Source organism: Cyclopterus lumpus, chromosome 21, assembly GCF_009769545.1.
Source record: "Cyclopterus lumpus isolate fCycLum1 chromosome 21, fCycLum1.pri, whole genome shotgun sequence".
Taxonomy (NCBI): domain Eukaryota; kingdom Metazoa; phylum Chordata; class Actinopteri; order Perciformes; family Cyclopteridae; genus Cyclopterus; species Cyclopterus lumpus.
Window position 1 is genome coordinate 7,327,690 of NC_046986.1, and position 25,528 is coordinate 7,353,217.

Below are 25,528 nucleotides of genomic sequence, written 5' to 3' on the forward strand. Positions count from 1 at the left end.
GAGTCACAGACCAAAGTGACCAAAGTTTTTTGGTATGAGTTTGTGAACTGAAATAAGGATCAGCTGGCCGTTACTGAAACATCAGTCAACATTACCCCGTTCACTTTTATGTTGCCTTCTTTAATAAGAAAATGACGTTAAAGTGGGGATATTGCAACACTTCTTAAATTAATGTCACTGTTATACTGAGATGGTTTACATTCTAACAGTAGTCCAGGGGACAGACGGGTTGACTATTCACTGAGGTGATGGTGCTTGAAAATGTTTATTTAATGGCCCACAACATGTATTATCTTGATTTCTAAATTACTTCTATCTATTTTTGTCCTAAACATCTGAATTTCACCAGAGCCGGTGCTGCCTGTCTCTGATTTAGAGATGTGTTGTTGTGTTGACATTACATATCCAGTTAACCATTTAAAAAAACGCTTATCTTTATTTGCACTAATGATGGTTGTTGTACAAGCGAATCCAAATACTGTTCATTAAAGCGGTGTGTGTTGGAGGCACGCTTTGGTCCGAGTCCCGTTTCTGTGCCTTCGTCACTGTTGTGAGTGCGCTGCGCTGCGCAGCTTTCAGACATCCCGCATGCTGAGGCCAACAAGTCAAAGGTGAATGTATTATTACTGCGTCGAGGAAGCCTTGGAAACCAGAGAGGTCTGCCCCGGGCAGGAGGCATGCGTTAACTCCTCCCCTCACTCGGCGAGCTGTTACGTCCCCCCCCCCCACCCCCCCCCCCCCCCCCCCCCCTCCCCTCCCCTCCCCTCCGGAGCAGCAGCAGCAGCACAGGAGCTGCCGTGCCTCGTCGCTCACGGAGGAGAATCCCGAAAGCCGGAGCTAATTTAGCTAAAACACCAATACAGCCATGGCAAGAAAAACGCCGGCTTGGAAAACCACCGCATCAAGAGCTTTAAAAACAAAGGTCGCGATGTCGAGGTAAGCTGACACGCCGACGCGAGCGTAACCCGAGATGAACCGAGTTGGCGTTGCGTTGAAACGACGTTAGTTAGTCAGTCCGCGGGCCTCGTTGGGGGAGCCTGGCCCCGGCTGCAGCTGCCAGCTAGCTAGCTAGCATGTAAGCTACCGTCAAGATTTCGCCATCAAGTGTCCACTGGCCTGTCTCGTTAACGGCGAATCCCCCTCACCCCCAACCCAACCTCCCCCCGCAGTTAAGCGATTGTGGTGAATGTTGTGCAGCTAACACCGCTGGGTTCCCAATATCCGACAGTTAGTGTGTGTAAAGAGTCGGTAACATCACAGTTGGACCATTTAAATGCTGAGAGAATTTTTCGAGGGCAGGCGATGTAGCTAGCTGTCACTGCCAGCTAGCGTCGGCTAGCTAGTCCGACGGACGCCGGTCGCGAGCGCGGCTGGGCCCGACCGGCACCCGATATCTTGACGTGTGCTGTGTTGTTTTTTTTTAAAACAACCCGCCGGCTTTAAGGAACGACCGACGCCGTCTTGGGAACGTCACATACATTTTGTTTGTGGCCATCGGTGAAGCTAGTTTTCAGGTTGAATTGCAACGACCGGTCCACATCCACCCCAAAACCAAACACCGCCCCTCCCTTGTTAGCTCGCTGTCAAGCAGCTAGCGCGCAGAGAGCCAGGTGAGCTAAACCGAGCTGCTAGCTGAGCCTCTAAACGGCAACGATGCGGTGACCTTAGTGTTACGGTCCGCTTTGGGGAGGAAAACGGCCCAACTGACACCTTTTTTTTTTTTTTTACGGTCACGAATTTACCGTTTGGTCGAACCCATCCAAACGACATCGCGTCAGCGGTATTAATTATTATACTTTTTTGTTTAACGGTGTAATGTTTATCTGGCTCATTTCTCCGTCGTCACGCTTTTAACTTGACGTTGCCGTGTAACGTAAAAGGTGAAGCACGTTTGTTATTTTGCTTCACCGCCGCCGGGGTTACGTGTATATTACTTTGAGCCTTTACCAACAATCACTCGAAAGTGTGTTGAAAATGGCACTTCCAGAAAATCTGTCAGGATGCCGTTTCACCTTCAAATGCTTAAAGGAACAGACTGATAGGTGGTTGTTTTGAAACTTGGAGTGAGTGGGACAAGCACATGGCTACTGTGACAGACAGATTTTGCCAAGGCCAATCCTGAAGCTCCTGCAGGCGTCTTGGATGTCTGACCTCTTGGATGTCTGACCTGGGTCTCCTTTAAGAGCCTCTGCATGATTTTTTAGTTTTCCTAAATTGGTTGAGTCGGACTACGGGTGGGAGAACATGCCAGTTTGGGTTTTATTTATTTATTTAGGTCAGGCGTAACGGATTGCTCTTCATTTCTGACATCGGTAGGAGCAGCTTTGAATTGCAAAGCAGTGAAGTCTCGCATGTCCCTAGGCCATAAGCTCCTTTTGTTTCCATGATATAATATAAAACTCGTTCATGTGCCTCTAATGGGCTTCAGCCATTTAGTCTTTATTGGCATATATGTTTTGTTTTGGAACGGTTTCATATTTGGGTACAGCAACTAACCACATTAGGTCAATTAAAGTGAACTGGACTGCATTCATTCCTCTTGACACCCAAGCTGGCTGATTTTTATTATTTTTGATATTCTGCTGTCTGTTAGTTTTAAGTGACTTGAGGTCAAAGTAGTAGCATTGTTGTTTTGCAGTGTTTGGGAGACACCTCTCTGCTCCACAGCCTCCTGAGTTATGACTGCCCCAGATTACGTGAGGGGCTATTTAGGAAAGCAACATGAACCTCTTCAAACAGTCACAAGATCTTAGAACAAACTGTTCGGGATGAATTGCAAACCCAATAGACAGTCTTTCCTTGCTTGTACTGGGTGTTGTTGTTTTGTAGTTGTTTTCTTGATCTCTTGCCTTCAAATGTGTTGGTGGTGGTGTCTGCTTGTAGGATTTGGTCACATTTATGTCTAAAATGGAAAATAAGTCTACTTGCCCCATGTTATATTTTTGTGCATTTTAAAATGTTTAAATGTTTATAAGATCAGATGTGTGTAATCTATTGTAAAACAGTACAATTGTATTTGATGAATTATTAGGTAACTTTAATGTATATTTTCCACTGGTTGAATATTTTAAATATGTAAAAAAACAAAAAATTGTTAACTTATTTTCTTTCTTTCTTTTGGTTTCTCTGATACAGACTATGAGAAGACATCGAAATGAAGTGACGGTTGAGTTGAGAAAGGTAAGAAAAGATGCACCTGTCTCCACACACACACACATCAACCAACCACTCATTCAAAGCATTGTACATCTTTCTCAAATCCTAAACCAGTTGAGTTGGACTTGAGAAAACAGCTAAAAACTGCAAATAAGCATTTAAGTTCATTGCACCTGGCAACTTTAGTCATTTATAAATAATATTTCTTGACCCTTAAGTAAAACTGGCACATTTTTTAACATAGGATGTATCTGTTGATGGATCTATTCCTGTAATTTAATTATGGAAACAAAGCTTGTGCTTGGGCCCTGTCTTCTGATTGAAATGGTTTGGTCACAGGTGGAAAAACAAGTTGTTTTACAGGTTTTTTTTTTTTTTTTTTTTACAGGTAAATGTTAGAAAATGGGATACTAGGGAATTCTACTCGGCATGTATTAAATGTGGCCAACACACAGTAGGTTCGCGAATGATGTTGCCCTGCAACAACATTTGGGCCCCGATCAGGCTTTTACCAGGCGACCGCCACGCTCATAGTTCCAGCACGGGAATTGAAAGGAAACAAGAGCTACCATTTTTTTATGTAGCGCTATTGTCTGTGTTGATTGTTGCAGCACAACATGAACAAAGGGGCACATACTTTTTAAAAAGACATGGTACAATGTGCAGTTTGTGCATGTGACATTTTGTTGTTGTTGGTCCTTTTTTTTTAAGGCTTAAACGCACAAAAAGCGATACATGACCTGCCGCATTTGACGGGCCAACACCAACAGTATCAGCAGCACTTTAGGAAAATGTTGTTGTTTAGGCAACACTTATGCATATGACAGAACCTAATCTTTTAACTTGACATAAATAATGAAGGTCCTAGTTAAAAAAATATATAAAGTGGATAAGAATCAAATATTGATATGATATGGATGAACATTTAACTAGATAATGTGTAATTGGCATCATGCTATCCACTGGACAGACTCCGTATCATTCTGTTAAGGTGTTGGTAACTACAGTGAGACACGGCCCCGGCAGAGAGCTCACAAAACCCACGACTACGTTTCTTGGTCGTACATCAAGTGACAAATGGAATTTACGTTGGGTAGTAATAGCTGACGTGACCTACTGCTGGCAACGTTTATCATTCCAACCCCCTGAAAACTACAATATTATGCGACGGTGTAATTAATGATGCATGAATAATGTATTTCTTGAAACGAAATATCGTCCTCGTGAGAGATTAAAAAAAAAAATCCATAGCTTTTGATTCCGTTTAGCTCTTTCCAAACAAGGTGCTGCAGAAAAAACAAGCTTTTGTTCGCTAGGTCCTCGTTTGACACTCCAAAACAAGGCTGGAGTAGAAATGTCGAAGCCACCTGCCTCGTAACACTTATGGTGCGTGTTCGGCCTTATAAAACAAGGGGTGTACTTCTTCAAAATGCGTGTATGTGTTTGGGGCGTGGTGGTCTTAAAATGCAACGAGCACTATACGATAATTGTAACCTTCAGCTTGAATTTAAGGCGATGTTCACATCTACTTCAGCTGAACACTGTAGGTTTTGTCACATAGTTTGAGTGTATATTCTTGGCAAACACTGCTCGCCCAAGTCAATGAATCATCGTCACAAAACCTAAACCCCCCCCTGGTACAAGTCATGTTCGATATTAATGCCATCTTGGTGCGTATAATCAGGATTTATTTCATGCAAACAAGCCACCAGAGTCAGCAGGAATTTAACCGAGACGTCAGCATGTGATTTGCTTCATTATCAGTCACTTGGAGAAAGAGTGGGATATGTATTGCTGTTACAAAATGCATTTTCTGTACACAAACAAGCTTAAAATATTCAGTTGGAGGCTGATTTTTAGCCTGGCTCAAGGATATCTGTTAACAGGACTACAACCGGATTTATGTTTTGCCTTTTTTTTGTAATGTTTTTGTAATAGGTGGCTCACATGTACTGGAATTGAAAAGAATACACTTTTTATATTATAGACTGCAGTCAGATTATTTGGAGTTCAGATTGATTTGTCTGCTTGTATCAATTGATAAGAAAGTAGCCACGAGCAGTCGTATAGAAAATTGAGAATGCATTGAGATCAATCGAGAATTTGTCCATTTGAATCGTCGACATTTTAACTGATGGCATCGTGAGGCCAGTGAAGATGCACATCACTATTGAGTCATATGAGTTGCAGTTGTTCCCCGTTAGTGTCCTGGAGTAGGAAAGGCATATGCAGGTGGCTCCAGGGACTTGACGTGAACTTTTTGCTCAGTGAAGATGTCTTTTTTGACATTGTGCTGTGAAGAAAACGATGGCATGTAACCACCACGTTAGATGGTGCACAGATTCCCTTGCATGTCTTGGCTCGTGGCCATCTGATGATAAACAATACTCCGAAGCGTCGCGCTTTCAGAGAAAAGTCTGAGAATAAACGAGCATGCAGAGCCGCAACGGGCCATCGGCAAGACGTGGGGAGTTGAGATGTACAACGTCATCGCTATGAAATACCGAGGCGGTCTCAAGTCTAGCGCATTCCTTTTTAGCTGGATCAGAGCAGCGAGAAGCACTGCACCAGCTCATTAGTCATCGGTGACGCACATCAGTGCGATGCACAGGAATGTAGGGCAAGGGAATCTCCTCCTACCGCTGACTCGGATGCCCCGTGTATTGATGGGACGCGTGGGTCTTTCTCTCTGTCTGTATGCGCATGTGTCGTCTTGTTTCCATGCTGAATGAATGTATGGTGAGCAGGTCAGAGGGTTAAGGGTCAGTGTCCCTCAAGTGTGTGTGTGTGTGTGTGTTTGCTATTTGGACTAGCCTGCAGGCAGATTGCTCTGACTTACCCGCTGGGGATGGGATTTCTAACATGTAGACGACATTCCAGAAAGTAAAAGTTGAGGGGGAATACTAGTTTTTAAAGTAGCCCATTTACATATTAATGAATGCATTAATGAACACTTTCATCTCCTCTTCATTTGCTTTTCTGTCTCTTTCTTCTTCTTCTTCTTGTCAGAACAAACGAGACGAACATCTACTGAAGAAGAGGAATGTCCCGCAGGAGGAGAGTCTGGAGGACTCTGACGTCGACTCTGACTTCAAAGGAGTGAGTCTGTGCTGGAGCATGAGAGATTTAGTGGGACTGGATAACGGAACAGAAGGGTTAAAATCAAGTGGGCCGTGTATTTAATTCAAGCTGCGTGTGATTTGGTGCACACTAGAAACGGCAGCTGCTTCAGTAAGAATAAAATGCGTCTTCATGGAAAGTTCTGTTTTCGCACGGGGGGGAAAACATTGCAAATTATATATCAGTGTATTTTTGTGTTGTTGTTGTTATCGCTCCAAACGTCATGTGGCCATTTCATGCACATTACAAAAAAAACAATTTCTCCTTTGGTGAGACTGAAAGTTAATTCTCGATCTTGGCAAAGAGCAGCCGACAAAAACACTCTCACCACGAGGTTAATTTAGTGGCTGTTCCAGAGCTTTCTATCCTGTCGCACACGGTTGTCATGGATTCCATTCTCAAATGATCTTCAAAATGTTAAAAATCAAAAGCTGTGTAAACTCCATCTGCTGACTCAAGATATGTTTAGAGGCGCTACAACAGCTGCTAGATGGGCGCGAGTCAATTCTATTTGTAAAGATGTGTTTTGTAATGTGTGTAAAACAACAACGACATTATTTTTTTTTACTGGAGAGTAGGCAATGTACAAACACATCTCTCTCTCTCTGTTGTTGCTATAATGTCATTTCAGTGTTGTAGGTTCTCTCTATAGTTTACCATGTTTGTGGGAAGAGTGTAGCAATATGATGTAAAGTTGGACCTATTCTGTGAAGTGATGTTAATCGAGGGTCTGGTTACGTTGTTTTTTGGTGCCGCAAAAGTATTTGGAACATCTGCTCATATTTGTCATAATATAATAATGTCATATGACAAACACCTTTAAATACATGAGGGAAATGCACTGTTTTTGCATGTTTTTGTTGTATGTCTTAAGATAGTGGTTCACCTTTTTGATGATGGAATATCTTTAGCAGACTCTGACTCGTGCTAATATTCCTCTACTTTTCTCTTTGTTCAGCAAAACATTACGCTTGATGCCATCTTACAGGTGAGAGTTCAGTCAAGCATCCTGTTAATAATGTGATATTCCTAAAATGTACCAACAATGGCTCCTAAACGGATGACCTTCCCTCCTTGTCGCTGCAGAACGCTACCAGTGATAATGCACTCATCCAGCTCAGTGCTGTCCAGGCGGCCAGGTGAGCGACTGAAAGAACACATTCACACAGACGGCAACTGTTTAAAAATTAAAAAAAAGTGTACATAAAGTTCTTGAGAATTTTCTTGTTCCTGCTCTTTGTCAGAAAACTGCTCTCAAGTGACAGAAACCCTCCAATCGACGACTTGATAAAGTCTGGCATCCTGCCCATTTTAGTCAAATGCCTGGAAAGGGACGACAAGTAAGTCTGTGTGTTTGTCTTCAGTGTTTATTTCTAGTGTTCTAGCTGTTGGGATCGCAGACTGCTGTGATGGATCACTGACGCCACTGCAGCAAGTCTTTGTGTGTGTGTGTGTGTGCGTGTGTGCGTGTCCCACTATGTCTACACGTGAGAGTGTGTGGAAGCACGCAGGACAGTTTGCTGGTCCTCTTCGTCCAGGCCAAGCCAAATATAACAGCATTCCTATCTCTCTGAGTTCCTCAATTCCCAGGACCTTGTGTTCACTGAGGGGGGGGGGGGGGGGGTAAATATTTGTGGTGGAAGAATTTGTAAGGAAGAAGTTGTAAGGACCTCCCCATGGCAAACAGCAGCAGACATCATCTAGTTAGCATGGAGGACCGTCTTATATATTGGACATTACTGCCATAGCGTTATGTCCCCCCGTCCCCCCCCTTTGCTGTGTCCTGATAAGAAACACGTTTTTGATTAAAATAGGTTTGAGACTCATGTGCTTTCCAAAGCCCGTTTGGTACCCGAAGGCCAAAAAAAGACGAGCGTGAAAGGTTCGGAGGGGGGGGGGGGGCTGGTACACATGATGGCAGCTGGGAATTCAGGAAGGTTAACATCGATATAACTATCCCTCTCTCTTCTGTCTGAAACTAAATGAGCTTTTCTTTCTGCCTTTTGACTTGTTTATTAACCGGTTTGGGTTCCTTTTGTCCCGCAGCCCCTCTCTTCAGTTTGAAGCGGCCTGGGCTCTGACCAACATCGCCTCCGGGACGTCGGCACAGACTCAGGCTGTGGTCAAATCCAGTAAGTTGACCCCCGAGTTCTGTGTTTATATGCCGTCTGAAATATGCCGAGCTGGCATGTTTGTTTTTTTCACTCAATGAGGCAGCGAGTCATTTTTTTTTTTTTTAGGATTATGTGTTGGTTAGATAACTGAATCATTTATTATTATTTTATTTTTTTTAAACAAAGCCAACGTGACTGTAACCGCCAGCTAATCACATGAACGCTGACACATCACAAGCAGTCGTGGCAATTCTTTAATTGGATTTAATGGACTCCAGTTAGTTAAAACTTCCCCAGAATATAACATTAACAACAGATTAAAAACAATATGAAAGATAAAAATGTTTTAATGTGAATTGTTATGCAATTTCTTAAATCAAGGTACACCGTATGTCATTGATTCTTCCACATGGAACATATATTTTCGCATCTATATGACAATTCAGTTTGGTCTAACTTGAGTTCATCTAATATTTTGTGTATATTCTGGGAATGGAGTGAGGTAATAAATAAGTAAGGAGGAGTGAGGTAGAGGTAGACTTGTCCGCCCCCCCCCCCCCCCCCCCCCCCCCCCCCCCCCCCCCCCCCCCCCCCCCCCCCCCCCCCCCCCCCCCCCCCCCCCCCCCCCCCCCCCCCCCCCGCCCCCTAAAGAGGTGCAACAACTACCAGCGGAGTCATGACAACGTGTGTACATGCTCACCACTCCTGAGAAGAGGTTTAACGAGGCAAAGGGATGGACAATTCTCATCTTTAAGGAGTTGTGACAGTCATGGATTTGTGTTTTTTTATTTTGCCTGTGAGCAAAATGCACATTTATTTCTTTGGATATTGACAATCGGTCACCGTGCACAAGTTTTTAGATGCGTCGATATGTGTGTGTCCAGATGCAGTGCCCCTGTTCCTGCGACTGCTACACTCTCCCCACCAGAACGTATGTGAACAGGCCGTTTGGGCTTTAGGAAATATTATAGGTAAGTGGTATCTTTTAGTTTGTGTGTGTGTGTGTATATGTATATGTACTGCTTGGAAGCAACTGTTCAGAGTCGTGTTGACCTCTGCCCCCTTGCCTGCCCAGGTGATGGGCCACAGTGCAGGGATTATGTCATCAACCTGGGCGTGGTCAAGCCCCTGCTTTCTTTCATCAACCCATCCATCCCCATCACCTTCCTCCGCAACGTCACCTGGGTCATTGTTAACCTCTGCCGCAACAAGGACCCACCACCACCGATGGAAACTGTGCAAGAGGTGGGTGTTTGTGCATGTGTGCAGCCGGTCGTGTGCCAGGCGGATGGATGCGTCGCTGTCTCTGCAGGCTGAGTCACACAGAGGTGTTTTCAGTAGCCAAATCGGCCTGCTCTCCTGGGGGAATTTCTGACTCTTAAGCTCCTTATGTGACATTTGAAGTCTGGATTCGACAGCTATTCTCTTTTTTGTGATTTTAGTTTGTGTCTTTTTTTTTTTTCCTCACTGCCCTGTTTTTTTTGCCTTCATCTGATCCATCTCTTCCTCTGCCTACATGCAACCCACTCACAACCTACTTTTCTTTCCCCACAGATTTTGCCCGCCCTCTGTGTGCTAATATACCACACCGATATAAATGTAAGTATCGGAGCGAAGGGAGATTGTCGTTTTGTGTTTACAGATTTGTATTGATTGTGCAGAGAAATCCTTTGCTTAGTGCTGTGTTACGAGTTTCGTGTGTGCGTGTTTAGATCCTAGTCGACTCTGACTTCGAAGGAGATTTAGTGGGACTGGATAACGGATCAGAAGGGTTAAAATCAAGTGGGCCGTGTATTTAATTCAAGCTGCGTGTGATTTGGTGCACACTAGAAACGGCAGCTGCTTCAGTAAGAATAAAATGCGTCTTCATGGAAAGTTCTGTTTTCACACGGGGGGGGGAAACATTGCAAATTATATATCAGTGTATTTTTGTGTTGTTGTTATCGCTCCAAACGTCATGTGGCCATTTCACGCACATTACAAAAAAAGCAATTTCTCCTTTGGTGAGACTGAAAGTTAATTCTCGATCTTGGCAAAGAGCAGCCGACAAAAACACTCTCACCACGAGGTTAATTTAGTGGCTGTTCCAGAGCTTTCTATCCTGTCGCACACTCTTCACGGAGAGAGGGCGTTTACCCGGTTGTCATGGATTCCATTCTCAAATGATCTTCAAAATGTTAAAAATCAAAAGCTGTGTGAACTCCATCTGCTGACTCAAGATATATTTAGAGGCGCTACAACAGCTACTAGATGGGCGCGAGTCAATTCTATTTGTAAAGATATGTTTTGTAATGTGTGTAAAACAACAACGACAACCCAACACATTATTTTTATTTACTGGAGAGTAGGCAATGTACAAACATATTTCTCTCTCTCTGTTGTTGCTATAATGTCATTTCAGTGTTGTAGGTTCTCTCTATAGTTTACCATGTTTGTGGGAAGAGTGGAGCAATATGATGTAAAGTTGAAGGCAAAAAAAGTGTGTGTGCGTGTTTAGATCCTAGTCGACACGGTGTGGGCTCTGTCCTATCTGACGGACGGGGGCAACGAGCAGATCCAGATGGTCATCGATTCTGGAGTTGTTCCATTTCTTGTGCCTCTCCTCAGCCATCAGGAGGTCAAAGTTCAGGTAAGACTTTGTTTTGTTGATTTTGAATTCATTAGTCTTTGGCTTTTTAAATCTACGCTAAGATGAAACTGTCATCCTCAATGAATTAATCAGGAAAGTAATTTAAAATGAATAAAAGAAGTGTTTCCTTTGTCTTTGAACTACAGACGGCAGCTCTGAGGGCGGTGGGTAACATTGTGACGGGGACAGACGAGCAGACGCAGGTTGTGCTCAACTGTGACGTCCTGTCGCACTTCCCCAACCTGCTGACGCACCCGAAAGAAAAGATCAACAAGGTATCACAACCGCAGCCTCAACAGTCATTGTCTTTAGCGAGTCTCCCAGTTTCTTATGGCTTATTATGGAAATGGGACTTAAAGTGTCTACGGTGTCAATTTGCAGTGAGGGAATAGAGCTAGCTATTGTCAGGAAGTATATATCTGCTGCAGGTTTTTTATTGTATGTGTCACATGTTGTGTGTGTGTGTGTGTGTGTGTATTCTTTACCCTGATATAATGGGAGCACGCTGATTTAATTGTGACGAGGATGTAGACGGATTATATCCAAATTAAAAAATATCAATACAACATCTATCTGTATTCCATGTTTACTAGCCCAATGAAGAAAAAAAACTGTCACTTGGAAGATTATCTATGCGTGTGTGGAAGATAATGGAGCAGGTTCTGACCATTTTTTATTCATCTGTTTGCAGGAAGCAGTCTGGTTCCTCTCCAACATCACAGCTGGGAACCAGCAGCAGGTCCAAGCTGTGATAGATGCTGGACTGATTCCCATGATTATTCACCAACTGGCCAAGGTTTGTGCTAGGTGGAAGAACGGAGGCTTTATCTTTATATACATTTTTCACAACACATGGTATACCACAGAATCTTGGTATTTAGCTGCATTGACACATTTCATGTTTTTGGAGCCAGAGAAGCCGAAACAACTTCTTGAAGAAACAAATTGAACGCTGAATTCAAACGTGGCCTAGATTGTGGACCGACTATGTGCACATCTTTGTAACAGCCTGTCTCTCCGCAGGGTGACTTTGGCACACAGAAGGAGGCGGCGTGGGCCATCAGCAACCTCACCATCAGTGGGAGGAAAGATCAGGTGAGCTGTGCTTTGGGACCAGTGATCGTGACACCTGGAGCGTGTTTGAATTAACTTACTGCAAATGTGTTTTTTATTTAACCTGCAGAAACCCCCTAATGTAGCATGTCATATAATATTCCATAATGCAATAAGTAAACGTTTACCTCTCCATTTCATACTCGTCCCCCATTATTGAAGGAGGTGACGTTGATTTTTGTAATGACGTTTACGAGGCGCGTTCCACACTTGTAACCATGTACCTGTGTTGTAATCAAGTATGGATGTGGTATGTGTGGGTTTGTGTAGGTGGAGTTCCTGGTGGAGCAGAACGTCATCCCCCCCTTCTGCAACCTGCTGTCGGTGAAAGACTCCCAGGTGGTGCAGGTGGTCCTAGACGGCCTGAAGAACATCCTCATCATGGCGGGAGATGAAGCCAGCACCATCGCCGAGATCATAGAGGAGTGTGGAGGTCTGTGTCTGGCTGGCGTCACGTTTCAGTCTTTTTATTTGTTTTAATTATCTCATACATTTAAGTTTTTTTTTTTTTTTAAATTCTCAAAAACTGCGTTTCTCGCTATATAATTTTCTATGTCTTACTTGGAAAACGAGTCCATATTCTGACTGCCTTCTTGATTGCATAATTGAGCTAATATGTTCCTGCAGTTTCCAGTATTCATGTTTATATCACTGAGATATAATAGGTCGTCCTTGTTTTGGTTTTTCAGGTTTGGAGAAGATTGAAAACCTGCAGCAGCACGAGAATGAGGACATCTACAAACTAGCCTTTGAGATTATTGATCAGTACTTTTCAGGAGAAGATGTAAGTTCATCTTGGTTTTATTTTTCTCCTGCTCGGTCAACAACTTGCTGTGTTCTCACAAAGTCTGTCCTCTTCTTTTTTTTTTTTTTTCAGATTGATGAAGACCCCAGCTTGATCCCTGACTCCACTCAAGGAGGGACCTTCAACTTTGATCCAGCTTCCAACATGCAAACGAAGGAGTTTAATTTCTAAAAGCCAGGATGTTTGGTGCAACCAGCTGCACGGGTACTCTGTCATCACCCCCCAGACATTCATCCATCTCTCCTCCAACCTGGCAACCTGGTACCCAAAGATTTACTTGGCATCACTTCAACATGGAAACTCACCACTGAAGGATTTACCCACCTCACCTCTGCACCGTTTTTTTTTGGTTTTGTTAATGGTCATTCTTCACCGTACACTGCAGCCCTGCACAGGAGTCCTGGTCCTTCAACGGGGAACCGTCACCATCTGGCCAACCTGGCATCAGGCCGGGTTGTTCTGTCCTCCGCCGGCGCGGCGTCTAAATATCACAGAAATAAAACCAGAAGGAAGAAAAAGCCTTCGTGGCAGGATTTATTTGCCAAAATGTCAAGTTTTCACAAAGACTAAAACACGAGAGCATTTTCAGACACAAACACACACACACACGTACACACTTTTTGACACTTAGAATTTGTGTGCATACTTCTGTTAGGAGCCATCATATCACTTATGGGGAAGAAATACTGCTGTTTGTTTGTGGTTTATTTTTGTGCTTTCCCTCCCCTGGATTGTCCTCCTGGTGTTACTTCACCCACGCGCACGCACACTGACACACGAGTCCACACGGTGACACACAAGTACACACACAAGTCCACACGGTGACACACAAGTACACACAAGTACACACGGTGACACACAAGTACACACACGTACACACGGTGACACACGGTGACACACGGTGACACACTTTAGTCCCACAGATTCCCGATGGCCGGGCACCCCAATAACCCTCTCACCCAGTTTAAAGAGTTGATCCCAGAGCTTAGCCGTGATTAACCACGGAGCCCCGCTGCCCCCCTAGGAGAGTCCTGGGGCGGGAGGGGGGGGGCAAAAAGAGGACTCCGTGGCAAACCGACTGACTCAATTATGTCACTTTTTTTTCTTTTTTAATGTGATATCTGCTGAATTATCAAACTTAAGGTTTGTTTAAAAAAAAAAAAAAAAAAAAAAAAAGAAATCGAAAAAATGTGAAGAAAATGCCATAATTATTATTTCTTTCAAAACCTACAACTGTAAAATCTGCTAACGGCCTGCTTCTGGTTCAGCAGAGCGACAACAATTATTATTATTATTTTTTTACGAACGTGAACACCTGTCACGGGAGGAGGCGCCTTTTTTTTAATTTATTTTTTTTAGGTGACGACGCGGAGACTTCCGAGAAGAGGAACATGTCGGCTGTAGCGTTCCCCGCTCGACGGGACGTCCACTGGTGCAGCATGAGCTCGGTCACGTCCCGCGAGCCAGCGAAGCGCTTGCTTGGGACTCCCCTGTAATGTGAAACTTGCAGGGGGGGGGGGGGCTTAAACAAAAAAAACGTCACGCCCAAATTACGTATCTGACCTTTTTATCTTTTTTTTTTTAGCTTATTTTAATTATTTGGAATCCTCTCTTTCGACAACTATTTCGGGTTCGTGGTTCAACTTCTTCTGGTTTGAGTCGGTGGAGCTTCCATATGTCAAATTTCTTTTTTTTTAAACTTTTCTTCAGTCTTATGCACACGTCTTGAGAAGGCATCTCGATGTCTGCCTGCAGAAAGGGACCTACACTCATTGAAAGACTTGTACAACGAGCACAGGTCCTGATTACAGTACCCGGCTACTCTTTTTTTTTTTTTTTCGATGAAGAGGTCTCATGTCATCACTCAATTTGAATAATTGTACAAAAATGTGATGTGAATCTCTCCTTGCCGTCTAATGAATATATAAATATATTTACATAAAGCCTGTACAAAGCTGCTGCAGCTGACAGTCATTGGATGGACGATAACCTTACTGTCAAAAGATGGCTGGGGAGGGTTTTTGTTGTTGAAGCAATACTTCTTTTGTTTCAATGTTTTTATTTTTGACTTGCATATGTATTGTGATGACATGCTGATGAATTGGAACAGGCTGTTTCCTTTTTGTTCTCTCTCTCTCTCTCCGTAGTGGTGACGGGCTGTTTTTAAGATGTGCCGTCCTGTGTCCCAGTTGGCGTTATGGGATGCCGGGTTCACGGCGCCACACTTTGAACCCGACCCTGGCCCGGGAAGACTTTATGATCCTCTGGTTGGCTGCTAACTACTGAGAGGGGGTCAGAACAGGTGGGGGGGGGGGGGGGGGGGGGGGGGGGGGGGGGGGGGGTACATATTGGGTGGGGTTGTTATGAGCAGCCCAGGCTTGTTTTTGGGACTAGCTGTTTATTACTGAACAAAACTATTGAGAGGGTGTACAGTCATGAACTAGCAGACTAGACCGAGCCACTTTAAAGATTTACAATTTCGTTGCCTTGTATCTGAATTGGATACAAGCTTATGTTTGTTGCAAGATTTTTACTTGCTAATGAAAAGTTGTTTTAAATAAAATAATAGGAGAAAAGCAACAGACAGCGTTTTGGCCTCTGATTGTTTATATCTTTTTATAAATTTTAGATTGAATTTCTCTCTTTAAGGTGGCTCATTGATGCTTTCAACTCTTGTGCATATTAAAGACAAGATTGAGTTGAAAATCATTGTGCCTTTTGTTTTTCATTTCAACTAAAACTAGGTTTTATTGAATAGAAACAATACTTTGAGCGACTGGAGAATTTTTTGAAAAGGGAGCTGCGGTGATATGTGGTCTTCCCTGTTGTTTGGAGGTTGCCATGGGAATGGTCAACGCTGCTCTCTGCTGAGAGTTACTGTTCCCCTCCCATTTAAATCCACCCAACAATGTAACATACCCCCCCCCCACCGACCACCACAAATCACCATTGCCATATTTCAGTCAGGGGAATTTGACCTCATCTCCTCATCTCACCCTCAGGACATGATCTGTGTTTCTGATCCTAAACCAAAATAAACTTGCTGTTTAGCCGTTTGGATCCTCCGTGCTTTCAAGTGTTGTGATTCACACGTACAATTAGTCAACTTCAAGCTGTATAAGTGGGAATGTGAAAGAAGCTTCCAGCGGGGATGGTTTCCCAGTATTTGTGAGAGGAGGAACTCCCTTGAGCTCATGAGTTTGCGTTCCCTTCCTCATGGGTGAGATTACAGTGGACCGTCTTATCTCCGTCGGACAGAAACGTTAAGTACTCGTGCCCTTCTGTGGCACATCCTTTACATTTCAGATCTACGAGCGTCTAATAACGGGGCCGCTGTCATTTGCTGTTCGGCTCTTGTCTTTCTTCAGGTGATGTGCAGGAATTTACCCGACAACCTGTGTGTGTATAGTACGCTGCACGGGTCACTCACTCAGGTGCTTAAGATTAGGTTACAAACATCTCATTGTGCAATGAATTTGGAAATTGTGTGTGTGTGTGTTGGAGAACACGTTGACGCCGGGGCAATGATTAATTCACCCTGCAGACATTGAATTTGGGTTTATTGCAAAGTCTGTAACCGAAAAGTGCTAAAAATAATGAGATAAGTGGATCCGGGCTCCCGGTTAATGCTGTGGCAATTTGATCGGTTGCATCTTTTGATTGTATGCAATCAAAGAAAAAATATTTTATTGCAATTGTATGCAATAAACTAAAGTGTAATGGCAGCTCCTGGATTTGTACCTAATCATTAGCTCCTGTTTCACAAAAATCATTTTGTTGATGCTGATTTGATGCCTACAGTGTGACATTTGAAATGCATGTCCTATTATTATTATTATTATTATTATTATTATTATTATTATTATTATTATTACTATGTATACCACAGCTAACCTGAGGCTGGATGTTATTGCATGAGATGAACTCTGAGTTAAGATTAGAAGTTCCATTCATTGAATTTAGTACTTTGAACTTCCAACGTGGATTAGAAGTCTTTTTTTAAAGTACAACTATGACAACTGAGCAAACACAATCTGCTGAGCTAGATCATGTAAAAATATAAAATAAAATGTAAAGCTCCAGAAACAGCGACCGAAACCGTCACTTCCACAGCCTCGTGGACTGGATTCAGAGTGGTCCATCGAGTCTGGGCTCTTTCCGCAATCGATTACTTTGGTCTTTTTTTTTTTTTTTTTTTAAATCACGTGACACTATTATTATGTTTTTATCGCCCTTAATCACTTCCGGAAACAAGCGTCATTCGCAGCCGCAGTGTGTCGGCTCCCCGCAGACAAGTGAACAACGGTCCCCGCCACGGACCCGTGGGTGAAAAACCGTGAGTCCACGGAACCGTTAACGACACCAGAACCGGAACTGTTTTAACAGGTGGGTTTAACGGAAGCTTGAAAGCAGTTTTTTGGTTCCAGGCTGCTTTTTGTTTTATTCCGGTTCCCCGTTATCGGTGACCAAACCGATCCGTCTCGTAGCGATGTGCTGAGTCCGCTGAATACGGCGTTTGGAACAATGGTCGACGGCAGCCGGTCGGGGTCAGCGCACTAAGTTTGAAGTTTTATGTGGTTTAAAAAAAGTTTTTAAAAACCTCCCGTGTTAACTCAACACGCATTAATAATAAGTCCGTTCACCCAAATACATGACGACGGAAGCCGTGTGGGTTCATACGCTGTTTTCACCCATAACAGTGAGTGGGTAAAGTTTTTTATTTTAGGTTGTAAAAAAGTAAGTGAAATACTGCCTCTGTATTTGACCCATCCTCGTATTCAGAGCAGCTACTGGGAGCAGTTTGGGGTGACTGGCCGCTTGCTCAAGGGCAATTTGAGCAAGGCAGTGGTGCCTAGGAAGCAAACCGGCTCCTCTCCAACCATCAGTCAACACTTGGTTCGTGTGGGGACTTGAAAGACATTGGAAGATTACAAAAGCTTATAATAATGCAATGTCGTATTGTAATGTATTTGATTAGTGTTACTTTTATAGTATTTGTATTGTATCGAATAAGCATTTTAACATCAAAGCTGGACAAGAGGGACCTCATTTGAATTAATGCACATACTGTTGGGTAGTTTAATTTATAACTATTTATCATACTGATACATCTATACGACCATCATCGAGTGATTGGCTGTTTCTATGTATATTATGTTATTGGTGCCACCGGGTCAATTCAGACACAAATCATGCAGGTTCACCAGAAACTCTGCTCAGACTCCCAAAGGGACCAGCTATTGTGAAATTAAATAATATATAAGTTGGGTTTTAAAGCTTTTTGGGCGTTAAATATTATTGAAATTGCATAGCTTAAAGTAAAAAGGTTACCCAAAACAAACAACTCCTTATATTGAGCCCAGTGGGTGGTGCTACGACTATTTACTAAATAAGAGGGTAGTGTTCTGTGCATGACGCTCCATATATGTTTCTACTTTGTGTGTGTGTGTGTGTGTGTGCGCGCGCTTAAAGCTTGTTTGTCCCAAAGTATTTAAAGTATAAGTATAGCTTTTTTTTCCCCCCCAAAGTCAAACCGTGTTACTAATATATAAGTTCTTCTTTTCTCAACTCCTATTCGTGCGTTGACTGAAGTCGTGTTGACGTGGGTGGACGAATGTCTTTGACGCTTCCCGACTGTGTGTGTGTGTGTGTGTGTGTGTGTGTGTTTTCACAACAGCGGCTGCAGCGCTGGCGGCTCTTCCCGCCCACGGCGTACCCCTCCCTCTGCTCCTCCCGTCTCTGGATTGAGGTCCTCCGGCCTCGCCTCGGGACTCCCAGCCATGGTGGATGTAACCAAATGGCCCGTTTTCAGCCTGATGGGGACCCGGCAGCTGTCCACGATACGAAAAGCTAGCGTGTTTGGAACGTCGGCCAATGAGGCCATCTATGTCACCAAGGACGACGAGGTGAGACGTCGGAGGGTCATCGGAGGTCATCGCTCCTCATCGTTAGGGCTTCACGTGTCTCGCATTACTACTTTACATCACTGTAGTTTACTTCAGCACTGTTGTTACCAACCACAGCGGGCAACTTGTTTAAAATGAAACAAACAGACCGAGTTAGAAACAAGACGGTGAACAGAGCGGAGCCTCAAGGAGGAGTCAATATTAGACTTTCATTAATCTGTTCGCCAGAAACATGATCAGAATAAATGCTAATGTTGCTCTGTGTCCACATTGATGGGCAACTGATGGCTTACACTAAGCCATAACAACTTTAATGAGGCAAAAAACATCTCAACGTTTTGTCTTCAGCTGGTTTTGCTGCCCCCAAGTGGCCCAAAGAAATAATGCAGCTTCAACAATAATGGATTAAAGAGTTGGCTGCAACATGAAAAGCGTAATGTGAATTCAGGAGCTTCTTGCTGAACCAATGTTGCATTTTGGCAGCCATATTTAAAAAAAAAAATCTTTCCTTGAATAATGTTCTTATAAAAAATAACTGTAGGCTCGCCTGTCTCCCCTCTGAATCAGTGTGTGTGTGTGTGGTGTGTGTGTGTGTGTGTGTGTGTGTGTGTGTGTGTGTGTGTGTGTGTGTGTGTGTGTGTGTGTGTGTGTGTGTGTGTGTGTGTGTGTGTGTGTGTGTGTGTGTGTGTGTGTGTGTGTGTGTGTGTGTGTGTGTGTGTGTGTGTGTGTGTGTGTGTGTGTGTGTGTGTGTGTGTGTGTGTGTGTGTGTGTGTGTGTGTGTGTGTGTGTGTGTGTGTGTGTGTGTGTGTGTGTGTGTGTTCCCAAGTGGTGTTGATGTGTGTGCGTCTGGAATGTGACCCGTTACCTACTCGGCCCCGAAGGAGCCTTTGCTTAGCCCCGCTTACCACTGATCCACATTACATGTGCTCTCCTTGGTGCCGCCCCCTCTCCACCCTCCAGGTGTATGTGTTCGGGTTGAACTGCAGTAACTGTCTGGGCACGGGGGACAGCCAGAGCAGCATCGTGGCCAAGAAGCTGGACTTCCTGAGCGGGAGGAAGGTGGTCAGCCTGAGCTACGGCAGCGGACCCCACGTCCTGCTGGCCACAGCGGGTAACTGCAACCACACACACCGTTAATCCCCCCCTGCCTCTCCTCTGCAGATGGATTAGAAAGTGCTGCAGAATGACTAATCTTTTTTTTTTTTTCATGTGTTTCAGACGGGGAGCTATTCGCCTGGGGTCATAACGGCTACAGCCAACTCGGAAACGGGACAACCAACCAAGGAGTAGCTCCGGTGCTCGTCTCCACCAACCTGCTCAATAGGAAGGTCACAGAGGTCGCCTGTGGCTCTCACCACTCGATGGCCCTGACCGACTCAGGAGAAGTGAGTGTCTCCTGCGCAGCAGAATGGGACTCTGTTCAACACGTCTCGTAATGTGACTCAGCTTTGTGCCGAGTCATACGGACCACCTCAGGGCTCTTAAGTCCAATCACAGCAGTAGCTGATCCCCCTGAGCTGGAAACACGAGCTCAGCTTTGTGGACACGGATGTGCTTCAAACTATTTCAAACACAGTCGACTTATTCTGTGACGCGTTGTTATCCCGTTGTGTTACACAACAGCCTTTTTTTATATTGAAAGAAATAAGAAAGAAAATATGCATATTTCCCCAAATGACACATTCTTTTCTCCTTTTCTTTTAGCTGCAGTGATTTTCGATACGACGACAACACACCAAACTGTCCTCTAGTGAATGTATCTGAGACTGACCGTACAGCCGAGGCTGTAACTCCAGTTGGAACATATTAAAAACATCATTATGAACTACAGTTATTAGTGTCACATTGCATAAACACTTCCAACGAGTAACTTAGTATTCAGACGCCTGGCTGCTTTACATGTAACAATAACAACTGTTGCGTCATCATAACGGTCCACTCGTATAACAGATGAGATGTGTGGGGTGACATGTAATGTGATGTAATGTGATTCTCTTCACCTTTTGACCTCACGTCTGCCAGGTGTACGCGTGGGGCTACAACAACTGTGGTCAGGTGGGTTCCGGCTCCACGGCGAACCAGCCCACCCCCCGCCGAGTGTCCAGCTGCCTGCAGAGCAAGGTGGCCGTCGGCATCGCCTGTGGGCAGACCTCGTCTCTGGCGGTCGTGGACAACGGAGAGGTGGCTGACTTTCCAACCGCAGCGCTCGGGCGCCATGTTGTCCTCGTCCTCCTCCTGCGGCCCTCCACGGCGCTCATGTTCTCTCCTTCCGTCTCTGCAGGTGTACGGTTGGGGCTACAATGGCAACGGACAGCTGGGACTGGGAAATAACGGGAACCAGCTCACGCCCTGTCGCATCGTCGCTCTGCAGGGGTTATGCGTGCGACAGGTGTGAGATTACGCAATCGTAAAACGTCGGAGAGTTGAATGCGTTGTGTGATCGTTGTATTCGGACTCGGCCACGTCATCTGATTTGATTTTTAAATGTGAACGTTTCCAATTCCAGTTTATGGTTCTGAAGACATTTTTATTCTTGCACCGACTCATGTCATTTTATTTTTAGAATCTTTCGCATTTGCGAGTATTCAAAAGGTTTACAGCTTGAATACCTGCAGGGAAAGAAAGACGAGAAGAGATAACTTTGGTAAAACTTCCAAAAAATGTGAAAGCAGCTGCAAAAGCCATAAAGGAGTTATAATTAGGGTGTAATGATATTATTAGATTCACTGACGCTTGTTTCTGTGTTTAACCACTTGGTTATTACGAGTTTCTAAGTAGATGTAGCCTAAAGCACTCAAAATGTAGTTTTAAATTTTAAAGACCTAAAAGAAACTGTAATTGTGGCTTATTCGGTCATTTATTTAAAATTTGAAATTTTTTTTGTTTAATACTGAAACACAAGTACGTGATGTCACCTTATTCCGACCGAGCTCTCGCCCCCTTTTTAAAAACGATTGCGACGGGCCCGGAGGAACATCTGTTTTCAAATCCCTCCATCAAAATTCACAGGCTGCACATTCTTTATGGTATTTAATGTAAAGTAGACTTCGTTGTGTTTAATTTGACATGTTAGAGTTGTTGGTCTAACATCTAAACCCCCCCCACCCCCCCCTCCAGATCGTCTCAGGCTACGCCCACTCCCTGGCACTCACAGACGAGGGCCTGCTGTACACTTGGGGTGCCAACACATATGGACAACTGGGCACCGGCAACAAAAGCAACCAGCTGAGCCCGGTCCAGATCATGACTGAGAAAGAGAGGTGAGCGAGACCGTCCACACACACACACACACACACACACACACACACACACACACACACACTGTGGAACGTAACGCCTCCTCCTGCTGACTCTCTCTCTCCGCTGGGCCCTCGTTGGAACAGGGTGGTGGAGGTCGCCGCGTGTCACTCGGCGCACACATCGGCCGCGAAGACCCAGAGCGGTCAGGTGTACATGTGGGGCCAGTGCCGGGGTCAGGCCGTGGCGCTGCCTCACCTCACGCACTTCACCTGCACCGACGACGTCTTCGCCTGCTTCGCCACGCCCGCCGTCACGTGGCGCCTCCTTTCCACGGGTAGGTCAGAGGGCTCGGGGGGGTTTCCTGTTACCGATGGTTTTATTCTAAGGCGAGCAGTCGTTGAGCCGGCATGCACGAGGCAGACATCATGTTATTTACGTCTGTGCACATTTTTTGCTCCAGTTTAGCCGACCTGACTTGATTCAGCAGTTAATTGGAATGATTAATTAATAGGAATAATGAAATGGCAGTATACCGTTTGAGCACAATTTGACGTATAATTAGGGCCAAATTACAGATTTTAAATTGGATTAGATTTTACTTTATTCATCCCCAGGGGGAAATTTCTTACAAATATACAATAAAATAAAATAGCAGGGCATGTTACATTTAAGAATTTAAATAATAAATCAAATAAAAGTGTATACAGTGTATTTCTTTGACTGTTACCGGAAATTATAATTTTTTTTGATATCACAAATCCTCATTTAAAAAAAAAAAAAAAAGATATGAGAGAAGCTGTGGGCCCTTCCACTGCTCGACTCTCTGCCGCTCTTAACACCAGAGCTTGACGTGTTTGGGTGTCTCCTCCCGGCAGAGCACGACGACTTCTTGACCGTGGCTCAGTCTCTGAAGAAAGAGTTTGACAACCCGGAGACGGCCGACCTCAAGTTCTGCATTGACGGCAAATATATCTATGTCCACAAAGCGGTTCTCAAAATAAGGTCATGGATTTCATCTCGCAGCTTGTCGGTTTGTTATGAAACTAAAGAATATATATATTATATATATATATTATTATATATATATATATTAAATATATATATATAATATTATATAATAATAATATATATATATATATATATATAATATTATATATATATATATTATTATTATATATAATATTATATAATATATATATATATCCCCGCCCTAGTCGATGTGTCCTTGAGCAAGACACTTAACCCTGCATTGTTCCCTGTAGCTGTGTCTACAGTGTATGAATGTAACATGATTGTAAGTCGCTTTGGACAAAAGCGTCAGCTAAATGACATGTAATGTAATAATTATATATATAATTATGTATAATATATATATATATATATATATATTGTATATATTATTATTATATATATATATATATATATATATATATAAAATAAATAAATAACATCTTCTATCTGTCCTGAAATGAACTGTCGTGCAGGTGTGAACACTTCCGATCCATGTTCCAGTCTCACTGGAATGAAGACATGAAGGAGGTGATTGAAATAGACCAGTTCTCCTACCCAGTGTACCGCTCCTTCCTAGAGTTCCTTTACACAGACAATGTGGAGTTGCCTCCCGAGGACGCCGTCGGTCAGAACTACACACGCATCACACGGCCTCGTCCTACTTCCCCCCCGACTCCCGTCGAGCGCTGACGCCTGTGCCTCTCTGCTCCCCGCCAGGGCTGCTGGACCTCGCCACGTCGTACTGCGAGAGCCGCCTGAAATGCCTGTGTCAGCGCATCATCAAGAGGGGAATCACCGGCGGCAACGCCTTCTCCCTGCTGTCTGCCGCGGTGCGCTACGACGCAGAGGTCAGAGTTCAACTTCGGTCCGCCAACTATCATCCGCGCGCTTGTATTTCAGTGAGGAGAGACGCAGGACTTGGAAAAAGCTCTTTATTTACAAGATAAGTTTACAAAAAAGTTTGTTTAAAAAAAAAATAAAAAAAATTAGTTACATTGACACAATCCACTGTCCTCGTTCACATTATGTGCAATTTAATATTGAAAAGACTTGTTGATCAGATGACTGAAGCCTCCATAATGTATTTCTTTTGCGTCCCCATCACTTTGCATTGGAAGTGCGTTAAGGAAAAGCTATTTGTTTCTCTCACCTTTTTTTGACATTCAGGAGCTGGAGGAGTTCTGCTTTAAGTTCTGCGTGAATCACCTGACCGAAGTGACCCAGACCGCCGCGTTCTGGCAGATCGACGGCGACCTGCTCAAAGATTTCATATGTCGAGCCGGCCGCTGCGGAGCCTTCAAAAACTGACTCTGAAGTCACTCGCGGAAGACGAGGGCGAGGGAGTGACTTCTCAAAGGTCGCAAAGGTCACCCCCTTCACTGACAGTCGGTTACACAAAGTTTATATCTTTGCCACAGTGCCTCGCTGCCTCTTCATGTACACACACACACACACTGAGGCACACTTTCACTTGATCAACGTGTGTCTAATTAACTTGAAAGATTCTCGCCAGTCGTTTTGGTTTTTCCTAATATTTAACCGACCGCGTTACTTACTTTTAGTATTTGCACTTGCTCGAAATCTGATGAGGCTGTTTTTTTGCACTTTTGGACATATGAACACGGACGTATGAAGAATACAGAGCGAAGTCTGTTTAGGTCAAAGTCCAGTCAGCGATTACTGAACCTCGGTCCAGGTCGTAGGACAACAAAATGAGAGAACTGGTGGCCAGCTGGAACTAAATATATGGAGCCATTAGAAATGAGTTAACAGGAAGCTTATGTTTGGACCTGGACCGACATTTAATGTATGTAGAAAACAATATTTTACAGGGTTAACGTTCATAAAGTTGTTAAGTGGCATCTGCACAACTGCAGTGAGTATTTTTAAGAATATATTTGCAAAATTTCTATGCAGGACATTTTTTTTTACATCAAAATCAATAAGTATGTCTATTGATGAGTGTTATGAATGGCCAGTTAACGTTTTGTGACCGTTGCAAACTAATTTAATAAAAATATGTCTTTTTCGGTATAATAATTATATATATTTATTATATATAATTATATATATATATATATAATTATATATATGATAAATATATATATTTATTTATTCATTTATAATTATATATATATAATTATTATATAATATTTATAATTATATAATTATTATATATAATATTTATAATTATATATAATATTTATAATTATATATAATAATTATAATATATATATATATGATATATATTATAAAATATAATATCTATAATTATTTATAATTATATATTATAAATATATATATTAATTAATATATATATATATATTATAAATATAAATATATATTTATGTATAAATATTACAATTAACCAAATTGGAAAAGACGGGAATTTCATGTATCTTTGTAATTTGAAAAAGTACAATAAGAATAAATA

At 43.3% G+C, this 25,528-nt stretch overlaps 3 protein-coding genes across 8 annotated transcripts in view; all 3 read left to right on the forward strand.

The window, feature by feature from the left end:
• Positions 1-509, forward strand: part of spryd7b (SPRY domain containing 7b) — a 6,024-nt gene extending 5,515 nt beyond the window's left edge. Inside the window, exon 6 of the mRNA XM_034561583.1 lies at positions 1-509. This exon is cut by the window's left edge and continues 545 nt beyond it. The gene's annotated coding sequence lies outside the window, so the exon portion shown is untranslated.
• A 68-nt stretch (positions 510-577) lies between these two features.
• kpna3 (karyopherin alpha 3 (importin alpha 4)) lies at positions 578-14,113 on the forward strand. The gene is made up of 17 exons (XM_034561368.1): positions 578-936; positions 3,136-3,180; positions 6,166-6,255; positions 7,235-7,264; positions 7,363-7,415; positions 7,521-7,616; positions 8,323-8,408; positions 9,275-9,361; positions 9,466-9,635; positions 9,945-9,989; positions 10,888-11,019; positions 11,166-11,294; positions 11,711-11,815; positions 12,043-12,114; positions 12,403-12,565; positions 12,822-12,916; positions 13,010-14,113. Exons 2-17 carry the CDS (start codon positions 3,139-3,141, stop codon positions 13,106-13,108), a joined length of 1,494 nt encoding a protein of 497 aa, XP_034417259.1. The 5' UTR covers positions 578-936; positions 3,136-3,138; the 3' UTR covers positions 13,109-14,113.
• Positions 14,114-16,206: 2,093 nt separating this feature from the next.
• On the forward strand, positions 16,207-25,145 carry LOC117750502 (RCC1 and BTB domain-containing protein 1-like). Of its 6 annotated transcripts, XM_034561744.1 has the most exons (13): positions 16,209-16,371; positions 17,193-17,323; positions 18,615-18,843; positions 19,804-19,954; positions 20,062-20,228; positions 20,866-21,024; positions 21,125-21,232; positions 21,961-22,103; positions 22,227-22,417; positions 22,959-23,085; positions 23,568-23,719; positions 23,812-23,942; positions 24,262-25,145. In XM_034561744.1, exons 3-13 carry the CDS (start codon positions 18,718-18,720, stop codon positions 24,400-24,402), a joined length of 1,596 nt encoding a protein of 531 aa, XP_034417635.1. In that variant the 5' UTR covers positions 16,209-16,371; positions 17,193-17,323; positions 18,615-18,717; the 3' UTR covers positions 24,403-25,145. The 6 variants fall into 6 exon arrangements, 4 of the variants coding, with proteins under 4 accessions (XP_034417637.1, XP_034417636.1, XP_034417635.1 ...); XR_004611811.1 differs by having other exon boundaries at positions 16,207-17,323; positions 23,568-23,622; positions 24,262-24,378; XM_034561743.1 differs by having other exon boundaries at positions 16,209-17,323.
• The last annotated feature ends 383 nt before the right edge of the window (positions 25,146-25,528 follow it).